Source organism: Lynx canadensis, chromosome B1 (assembly GCF_007474595.2).
Source record: "Lynx canadensis isolate LIC74 chromosome B1, mLynCan4.pri.v2, whole genome shotgun sequence".
NCBI lineage: Eukaryota > Metazoa > Chordata > Mammalia > Carnivora > Felidae > Lynx > Lynx canadensis.
Window position 1 is genome coordinate 133,857,234 of NC_044306.2, and position 11,240 is coordinate 133,868,473.

Sequence of the window (11,240 nt, forward strand, 5' to 3'; positions counted from 1 at the left end):
GCATCTTTAAACATACAAAAACCAATCAATGTAATACACATTAACAGAATGAAGGAAAAAAACACATGATCATCCCAAGTAATGCAGAAAGTCTGTCCTAATTCAACACCCTTTCACAAAAACATTTAACAAACTAGAAGAAAACTACTTCAACATAATAAAGGCCATATATGAAAAGCCCACAACTTTTTGGAGTGATGGTGAAAGACTGAAAGCTTTTTCTCTAAGATCAGGAACAAGGGACCCCAAATAGCCAAAACAATCCTGAAAAAGAAAAAGATGGAGGTGCCATACTTCCTAATTTCAAAACTTACTGCAAAGCTACAGTAATGATAACAGTATCATACAGGCATAAAGACAGACATAGAGACCAGTGGGATAGAACAGAGAACTCACACATAAAACCTCACACATATGGTCAAATGATATCCAACAAGGGCACCAAGACTATTCAACGGGAAAGGACAGTCTTTTCAACAAATGGTGCTGGGAAAATGAGACATGCACCTGCAAATGAAGATTGTCCCTTACTTTATAGCACATGCAAACACTAATTCAAAATGTTCAAAGACCCAAACATAAAACCTAAAACTATAAAACTCTTAGAAGAAAACATACAGGGAAACTTTCATGACATTAATATTGGCAATAATTTCTTGGATATAACCAAAAGCACAGGCAACAAAGAAAAAGATAAATTGGACTACATCAAAATTAAGAACTGCTGTGCCCTAATGACTCAATCAACAGAGGGGAAAGGCAAACTATAGACTGTAATGTAGATGACATTCAAAGGATTAATATCTATAATATACAGCATTGTTACAAATTGCAAGAAAAGGCTAAATTGGAATAGAAAATTGGGCAAATTACAGGACTAAACAGTTACAGAAAAGCAGATCCAAGAGCCAAGAAACATGAAAAGATTATTTTTTAAAAAGATGATTTATAATTACTAGCAATAAAAAAATGAAAATTAAAGTAACATTAAATTCTTTTTACCAACTAGACTGACAAACCTTCAAAAAGGTTAACACCACCTCCCAAATATTGCTGGTAGAGATGTGAACTGTTACTGACTTTCTCAGAAGCAATCTGGCAACGATTAATATATTTATATCTTTCAACCCAGTAATTTCATTCCTGGTAATCTATCCCACAAACAACAACAACAACGAAACAGTTATATATATAAAAGATGCTTATTTCAGCAGTGTTCAATGGGAAGTAAAAGAAATGCGTAATAATATGGGGATGGTTTAGAAGAGCCACACCATGGATTAAACATTAAGTAGCTATTAAAAATAATGACATAAAGTAATTTGTCAGTATTTTCACAAGGTATTGTTGAAAAGAAAAAGCAAGATGGAGAATAGTATGTATAATATGATCCCATTTTTAAAAAGCAGTAACAAAAAATAAGTACATATTTAAGAGTATGTACATAATGTTATTAGTTTTCTATTGCTGCATAACAGACTCCCACAAACTCAGCAGCTGAAAACAATGCAAAATTATTATCTTACAGTTCTACAGGTTATAAGTCAGACACAGGTCTCACAATGATGTGGGAAACAAAGGCAGAAAGAAATGGCAGATAAAATTAAATTTCCTGATAACCTGCAGCCTATCAACAACTACTTCAGGCAGGCAGAGTATAACATTTCTCCAGGAACTCCCTACATCTTAATGTTAAGGCTTTGCTAGAGGGAAAAATAACCTCAGCAGGACAATCTAGGCCTCCAGTATCCTTTGAGTCTTTTTGAGCATTTGAAAATCCCTTTGGGAACTTCCCTTGACTTTACCTCCCCCAACTCCCAAGTGTATAATCAGTCTCTCCTCACAATGCTGGGGCAGCTTTTCCCACCCATAGATCCTGTCCCTGTGCTTTAATAAAATCACCTTTTTGCACCAAAGAAGTCTCAAGAATTCTTTCTTGGCCATACGCTCAGAACCCCAACACTTAAAACGGCATCATTTTGGCACCCAATGTTAAATCAACAAGTTGTCAAGGCTGGATTCCTTTCTGGAGGCTCTAGAGAAAAATCCATTTGCTTGCCCTTCCCAGCTTCCAGAAACCACCCCTATTCTGTGGCTCACAGTTCCCTCCCTCCTCCTTCAAAACACACAACAAATCTTTCTTTGATCCTTTTTCAGTATAGTCCTCCCTGACCACAGCTGGAAACATTTTTCCATTTTTTTTTTAACTCATGATCAGATTGTGCCCACATGGAAAAGCCAAGATACCCTTTCCATCTCAAAGTCCTTAACTTTAATCATGTGTCAAGTCTTCTCTGCTATATAAGGCAAAGTATTCACAGGTCTCAGGGGTTACGATGTGGACATCTTTAGGAGCCATTATTTTGCCTACTGCAAATGTCTATACTATTTGTTTCACGAGCATGGGAATAATATAAAAGGATCCATATCATCAAGTTCTTAATATGGGTTAGAGAATGTGGTGTGAATGTGGGTAGAAGAAGGAAAGACAAGTAAAGGGGAGGGAGGAAGAAGGGAAGGAGGGAAAAGGTGGAGGGAAGAAAACAGGGGGGTGGCTCTCCCCTTCACCCTTTTTCTGAAAGGGAAGAGGTTTGGAAGAAGGGATAAGAAAGTGTTAAAAAGAAAACTACTGGCCCAAAATGGTGTCACTTAGGCCAAGTCCTCAAACTGAGTCTTAATACCTAATCTAATCAAAGCTTCAACCTCCACCAAAAATGTAGTCTTTACCAGTCTAATCAGCTAATGAGGTAATCTGACACCTGGGCCCTCTCTGTCTCCCAAAGGTAGACGAGGTAATCCTCAAAGTAACACCCCCTCCTCTACCCCCTAAGGAAAAGCAACCTAGGCTGGAACAATCCTTTTCTTGTGCTAATAACCTTCTTGCCCCCACTTCCTTTCTATAAAAACCTTCCATTTTAACACCTCCCCACTCCCCTCTACTTGCTAGACCCCATGCTGCGCAATTCACAAATCATTAAGTCTATTAGATCTCTCAATTTACTTGGCTGAATTCTGCTTTTTAACAACAGGAAAAAGAGAGGAGAAAAGGAAGTGAGCAAAAGAAAGAAAGAAAAAGAAAACTACCCAAACATACCAGTAAAAGGAAGTACGAGTGATCACATTTATGCATTTAGGTCAATTTATGTATTTATATTTGCATAGAAAAAAATTATTTAAAAAATTAAATTCTTTTTTTAAAATTTTTTAACATTTATTCATTTTTTGACAGAGAGAGAGTGGGGGAGGGGAAGAGACAGAGGGAGAATCCGAAGCAAGCTGCAGGTTCTAAACTGACAGCACAGAGCCTGATGCGGGGCTTGAACTCACAAACTGTGAGATCATGACCTGAGCCGAAGTCGAATACTTAACTGACTGAGCCACCCAGGTGCCCCCCCAAAAATTAAATTCTTAACTTGACCTACAAGGACTGCCTATCACCCTCCACCTCGCTCCTTTGTGCTTTTGCCAAATGACCTGTCAGTGCCTAAAAATGCCCACATTCCCTCTCCATATGGCCTGACTGAAAGGGTGGGCCTACGCCGGCCGACTCCATCTTGTTCTGTGTCCTTCACCTTGACCACACTTTCTCCCCTTGAGTAACCCCCCCTCACCTGCCTAACAGGACTCGGACCCTTCCCCAGCCAATCAGCTGAGGCCATAGCCATTACCTCACCAACTGCCCCCAGGCCCCAATAAAACCTTTGTTCTTTTGAAACTCGCTCTCTCTCCCTGGTATCTCACCGACTCGTCGGTGCAGGTAGGGGATTGAGCTCGAGCTAGCTCGAATAAAGGCTCTTTGCTTTTGCATCGGACTCGGCTCCCTGGTGGTCTTTGGGGATCACAAATTCTGGGCATAACACTGACCAGCAACAGCTTCCTCCTCTACCTTACTAACCTACATTCTTCCTTCAGTGAACTTCTAAGTTCACTTCCTCAAGCAAGTCTTCCTCGTTAACTACTAGGAGAAATAAGTTCTCCCTGCTACATGCTATCAGAGCTCTATTTTCTTTTTCTTCATTGAATTACGATTGTGATTTTACACTTGTTAGGGTGCCACATGACTGTAAACAAATGGAGAACAAGGAGCACACCTGTTTTAGCTAAACATTATATCCCTTGTTTGGCATAATGCCCCGCCAACCATAGATGCAAGAAGTCCTTCCTCACATGAAAGTAACAGAGGGCCACTTAAGTAGAGACCAAACAAATTTTCACTGTAGTGAAAAAGAGTTTGAATATGTAGCTTCACCTTTTAAAATGAAATTTTAAATTATGAAAATAAATGTCAACATTATAGTTCAATAAGTTATAACCAAATCTATACACTAAGCCTTAGAACAAAAAAATCAAAAAAAAAATTAAGAAACTTATGTAACTGCATAATATAGCAACCTTTGCTTTTACCTTCACAGTCAAATCATAAGGGATAATTCTGGCAAAAATATTAAAAGCCTTCATCAAAATTTCCCCAAGACCTCCTTTAATCAATCTTTTGATACACCATTCTTGTTGGAAACACTATCCTTTCACTGACTTTGTCAACTTTTTTTAAGTTTATTTGTTGAGAGAGAGAGAGAGAGAGAAGACGGAACAGAGAGAAAGAGAATCTCAAGCAGGCTCCGCACAGGCAGCACAGAGCCCAATGTGGGGCTCAAATTCATAAACCGTGATATCATGACCTAAGCCGAAACCAAGAGTCAGATGTTTAAAGGACTGAGTCACCCAGGCGCCCAGACTCTGCCAACCTTTTTTAACAAGAGCGGTGTTTTATTTTCCATTTACCTGTCTCTGTGTAAATTGAAGAAGTAGCCAAGGGGGTCCTACTTGCCCTTTTTTAAATAGACTTTTTTAGAATAGTTTTAGGTTCACAGCAAAATTGAGCCCAAAGTACACCTAAATATCCTCAGCCCCACCCCCTATACCTACCCCCCACCCACACACAGCCTCCCCCACTACCAACATTCCCCACTGAAGAGTAGATTTGTTTCAATCAATTCACCTACAATGACACATTATCACCCAAAGTCCACAGTTTACACTAGGTTTCATTCTCTCAGTACATTTACTAGTTTGAACAATGTATAATGACATGAATCCACCATTATAGTGTAATAGTTTCACTGTGCTAAAAATCCTGAGCTCTGCCAGTTCACCCCTACCTGTCCAACCCCTGGGAGCCAAGGGTATTTTTACTGTCTCCAGTGGTTTGCCTTTTCCAAGACCTTATGTAGTTGTAATCACACAGTATGTAGCCCTTTCACATTGGTTTCTTCCACTTAGCAATGTACATCTAAGGTTTCTCCACATCTTTTCATGGCTTAAGAGCTCATTTCTTTTCAGAGCTAATATCCTATTGTCTGTGTATACCAGTTTATTTATCCACACACCTACTGAAAAACATCTTGGTTGTTTCCAAGTTTCAGCAATTATGAAGCAGCTGTAAACGTAAGTATGCAAGTTTTTGTGTGGATCTAAATTTTTCAACACATTTGAATAAATCCAAAGAGGGCAACTGCTGGATCATATGCTAAGAGTATATTTAGTTTTTTTAAGAAACTATCAAGCTTTTCTTCTTCCTAAACGGTTTCTTTCATATTGTTTGTCTACAGCTTTATATGTAATTCAACTGTTCCGTTTATCCCACTTAAAAACTTTGAAACAATTGCTATTTCATCTTACGCTCACCTTGCATCTGTGAAGTACTGTCAAACAGCCAACAATCAGGGAAAACTTAAACAGTAAAAGTCTATTCATGAGTGTGAGGGGGGAGAATACTTGACATGTGACTAATTTTATTAAAAGTGGTAGAATCATGGGGCCCCTGGGTGGCTCAGTTGGTTAGGCATCCGACTTCAGCTCAGGTCCTGATCTCACAGTCCATGAGTTCAAGCCCCGCGTTGGGCTCTGTGCTGACAGCTCAGAGCCTGGAGCCTGCTTCGGATTCTGTGTCTCCCTCTCTCTCTGCCCCTCCCCTGCTCATGCTCTGTCTCTTTCTGTCTCAAAAATAAATAAAACATTTAAAAAGAAAATTAAAAAAACAAAATTGGTAGAATCATTATTTTCAGATTATGATGACCTGTACATGCCTAAGTTGCCACAGCGTTGGAAATCCAAACAATGAACTCTCAAAATAAGATCTTCCTCACCCACCCTAAACTCATACTCAATAAAAGGGAACAGATACGGAACACATGTATTTACCAAAAGTGGCAAACAGATTTCAGGTATGTGTGTTTTAAAAAGCAAAATTTTATATGGGGTGCTTGGGTGGCACAGTCAGTTGAGCTTCAGACTCTTGATTTTGCCTCAGGTCATGATCTCAGGGATCTATGCTGAGGGTAGCCTGCTTAGGATTCTCTCTCCCTCTCTCTCTGCTCCTCCCCTGTGCACACACATGCTCTTTCTCTCTCTCAGTCCCAAAATAAATAAACTTAAAAAAAAAAAGGCAAAATTTTACATATGGAGCCCTAGTATCTAATGAATTGTTATAAAATTAGTTACTTTTCATGGTTCAGGGGTAAAGTAAGAGTACTGATGAGATGCTGAACAGGAAACACTGATTTTGTTCCAGTCTATGCCAACCAAGTACCAAATTTCTTTCCCAAGTATGAGACTCTGTTCAGCAAGCACAAATCTGCTACCCACTCTGACAAGAGAAACTTACATGCCTAATTGTTTACTTTTCCAAAACAAATTTAATTTTAAAAACTTGTAAAAAACAGTAAAAATTCAGACTCTATCTTACCACATTGAGAAGTGCTAAGCTGCTACTATATCCACAGTTTAAACATGATACACCAAAAGGAAACAGAACAAGAATAAATGTAATATATACATATACAGCCTAGGTTCTTTTATTATACAAATGAATTGGTGCAAGAAATACACCTGACTAAGCACGTGAGAATTCAGTAGCTTATAAAGTTCATTTCACAAAGCAAAAAAAAGTTCCCAAAATGGTCAAACTTGAAGAAATACAACATCAATATGGTGCTTTAAAATAAAGCAAATTTACAATAATACTAATAGCCATGATAGTAACTAAATGTATATAGTGCATGCTATGTGTAAGTTACTGTTCTTGTGCTATAATATATACTCATTTGTCCTCACAACTCTAAGGTTAGATACTATTAACCTTATTCTAGAAATAAGACCCCCAAGGCCCAGAAAGACCACATAAATTTACCAAGCTCACACAACTGATAGCAGAATCAGGATGCAATCCCAAACAAGTTGGTTTTGAATTCCAGGCTCCTAAGATTAGGCTACAGTATCCTGACTTCATTTTTAGCTTACACATTTGTAAGTCTTCACAGGAATAAAATACACACTGTTCTCCACATGTCACTGATAGCTGCTGTTGGAAAATTTGAAAGCACTCCCTACATCTTTATGTTCTATCACTTTTTTCTAGAAAATAGACATTTGTAACCGTTGAGGCAAATCACAAAAATCAACTGCAAAATTCTGACTTTCTGGATTTGCCCAAATTAAGAGTGGTAAAATTCTCAATGATAAATGTCTTACATCTCTTCCAGAATGCCTTGCAATATAAGATACCAACACTGAACACGTACTTGTTGGCTTCACTTTTGGCTTTTTCTTGAAAGTCAGTAATTAGTCACTAGTTTTAGATATAGCCCAGTTCACCTAGGGTTCCCAGCATTATAAAAATGCAAAATAATTGCCAAACAATTTTACATTGTTCTAGCAGCATCTATCAAAAACAGTATTCATCACTTCCAAAGAATATAGTTTGGGGGCACTTGGGTGGCTTGGTGAGTGGAGTGTCTGACTCTTGATTTCAGCTCAGGTCATGCTCTCACAGTTCATGGGATTGAGCCCCACATGGGGCTTGATGATGATAGAATGGAGCATGCCTGGGACTCCCCCCCTCTATCTGTCTCTCAAAAGTAAATAATAGTCTTATAAAAAATTTACAGTTTGATTTTTTGTCTTTAACTAGAATATTTTGTAATTTTTTTTTAATTTTATGTTTTTTAATAGGAGTTTGGTTGACCCATGTTACATTATAAAAAGCATAGATGTTTATTCCTTCCCTCCCCAAAACTTACTGAAAAGTGATAAAGATGTATAAAAGGCAACAAAACCCACGGTAGGAGAGAGAATAGGATACCACCAGTGAATAAGAAATTGTTCAGGAAGATAGATAGTAAATGGACTCATACTGACCAAAAACCAAAGTAAAACAAATTATATTTGAAAATATGAACAAGAGGGTGAATGAGAGATGCCATTCCTATAAAAGGAGGGCTGAGAGGTTTTAGGCTTGAAATAAGTGGGCCCAAATGTCATGGGCAGCGGGACAGTAACATGGAAATCAGTCCTCCTTCCCCAAATAACAAGTTAGCAACAGTCACGTTTGCCCCTGGGATAAAGCCAAAAGTTAAAATGAAAGATTAGGACCTCTACTGTGAATATTGGTGTTAGAGAATATAGCACCAATTTAGGCTTAATAGGACTACAGTTCACACTAGGAAATAAAGTTAAGGCAGCTATGCTCAGCAGAGAATTTGCTAGTCTGGAAGAAATCGGAAAGAGGAGGATTCCCAGCCTGTCCACCTGTTACCTGCTCACACACCTTCAACTGAAACCTTCCAGTCTACGTGCCCTGGCACATGACACCAATATTCTATCAATCATCCCGTTTAGAGAAAATAATATCTATTACCTACATGAATCAAAATATAAGTGAAAAACCGGTGTCCACCAGATATTTGAGAAAAAACAGAAGGCAAAAGTACTGAAAATTAACAGAACCATGACCTATAACAGGTAATTCAAGAAACAGAAGATACTTTTTTTTTTATTTTGATGACTGTTTTTATAGATTCAAGAACTTTTATATCCATAAAATAAGAAAAGGCTGCTATTAAAAAGAGCAATTACAGGAAAAAAAAGGTTGTCAAAATTTACAATTCAATAGAAGAAATGACTAACAATGCACAGGACTTAAATCTGAATTAGTAATCTGGAAGATAAATTTGAGTAAAATCGCTAAGAACATCGTACAAAAAGATGAATGTAAAATGAGAGAAAAAGAGAAGAGATTCAATCCAGAAGGTCCAACAACTATCACAGGAGTTCCAGAGAAAAAGGGACAAGACAAAAATGGGGCGGGGAGGGAATATAAGAGAATTTCTTTGTGCCAAAAGGAAACATGACATGCCAAACAGGAATTTTTTTTTTTAAAACCACTCCTTTTTTTAATGAGGGACAGCCTCATAAAACTCGTTCATTACTATGTGCCTAATATAATACCTAGGACACCGTGTTTACTGAAGAATGAATTAAGAGAAGAAAAAAAAAACAGAAAAAACGTAGGAGGCAGTGTGAGATACAAAAAACCCTAAATTTATCGAGTTGGCAAAACAAGAAAAAGAGGTAGATAAAGATATCTACATTTGAAATAAGAGGTGGAAGGGAGGAATGACAACTTATACTTTTCATTTTACACCATTTCTACTGTTCACTTCTTTAAGCTTTATGCATGTATTAATTTTAATAATATTTTAAGTACTAATCCGAAAAAAAAAGTGACACGGGACACCACCACATCCAAACTCTCGGAGAACAATAACGTTGGTGGCTTAGGCAGGATGGCAAGTTTCAATATCAGACACCAAGAAATATCACTACCACTAGTTTTCCTCAAAAGGCAGATAAAACATTTTGGAGCCTTTTTGAAAACGTAAATACAACTATAAAAACCCTGGACGCAAGTAAAGCCTATGGAATCCGCAGCACTGGACGCTGGTTCCCACCCATACGCAAGGGCTCAGGAGAAGCCAGCAGCACTAGGAGGGGGAATACCTGCACGCCGGAATGCTGCAACAGCCCGAGGACTTGACAGTCACAGAGGCCAAGGCCACAGAGAGAGACACCGTGGCTAAAGTCTTTCCCAGAATGCGTTCGGCCATCAGCGCCCCGCGGGCGGCTTCGCGGAGCGAGGTCACGCTTAGGTAGGGCCACAACCTCCGTCCGCTCCACAGCCCCTAGTATTAGCGGGCACTAGGACCGGGCCGCTCTCCCGTTCCAGGAAAGGACTATCTACGTTCTTCTCAAAAATACACAAAACCAGGAGCCCTTCCCAAATAATCCCCCACTTCCAACAGTGAGACGCAGGCAACCAAACCAGCAGAGCACTTGGTCACTCCCAGCGCCTGCCGCTGCGTAGCAGCGACGCGGACCCCAGTGGCGTCCCAAGTGCGTAACAGCACTTTACGACCCCGCCGTAAAGCAACTACAGTGCCGACCTCGCAGCGCTCGCGATCTTTGACGTCTCAGTGTGCGCAGGCGTACTTGGGGCTGGGCGGAGGGAAAATGTACCCGGAAAACTCAAGAAAAAGGAGAAAACAAAAGAAGATGGGGAGCTGGAACGGGGGCGGGAGAGGAATGCAGAAAGTAAAAAAAGGGATTGAACGTTGTTTACCTGTTTTTGTTTTTTTTAATCGGCTGGAAGGAGTTACAAGCAGCTCTTGTAGTGAACCATCGGGGACCTAGTATCTGAATAAGTGGTTGCCCGAAAAGGAGGTAGTTAAGAGATTCGCACTCCACCTAAGGCTTTCTCTTCCTTTTTCACCAAGTTGTTGACTGCAAATGCTAAGTTTGACAAGGCTTTGCCGGATGTGACCTTAGCAAACCTGTGGAAGAGTAAACCAGCTGTGAGCCAAGAACGCAGCTTGGAGCAGGAATACAAGGCAACACCCCGCACAAACAAGGGGCAACAATTAAACTGCCAGGCTGAAAATTGGTAATTCAGATTGTCTAAAACAGTTTGTAATCTGGCTTTCATCTTTTATATTCACTATTTTATTAATGTGGCAAATAGTCAACTTTTAAGTACATAACATACAATCTCAATGGTGTGGTATAGACACACATTGTAAAGTTTTGTCTGAAAAACCAGATTAATCAAACTTTTACAAGTATTCTGATGACTACAGAATGCATAACTCTTGGCATGTAACAGCTCCATCACAACCTCTACACTAAGAGACTCAGCGAAACCAGTATGGCTTCTAGCAGTTTAAGGCTTTGTCCGCAGGATAATCCGAGACCCCCTTAAGATGCCTGCATGGAAAAGCTAAGGAGAATTGACTGTTCCAGGAAAAAACCTTGCAATAGGCAAATAGTAACCTACACCCCTCTCTTAGAGCAGTTTCTTTAGACTTGGAGTTAGGAATATTTTTCCTGACCTTTGTGATGTATAAATC

At 39.2% G+C, this 11,240-nt stretch overlaps 1 protein-coding gene across 4 annotated transcripts in view; it reads right to left on the reverse strand.

The window, feature by feature from the left end:
* The window catches only part of NUDT9 (nudix hydrolase 9), a 54,877-nt gene extending 44,305 nt beyond the window's left edge, over positions 1-10,572 (reverse strand). For 3 of the 4 annotated variants that reach the window (XM_030313473.1, XM_030313471.2, XM_030313472.1), the window contains exon 1: positions 9,838-10,228. In XM_030313473.1, coding sequence (XP_030169333.1) covers positions 9,838-9,944 — 107 coding nt within the window. In that variant the 5' untranslated portion in view covers positions 9,945-10,228. Of the gene's footprint in view, positions 1-9,837; positions 10,229-10,456 lie in introns of those variants that run through there. The other variant, XM_030313474.1, reaches the window with a different exon arrangement.
* Positions 10,573-11,240: the final 668 nt, after the last annotated feature.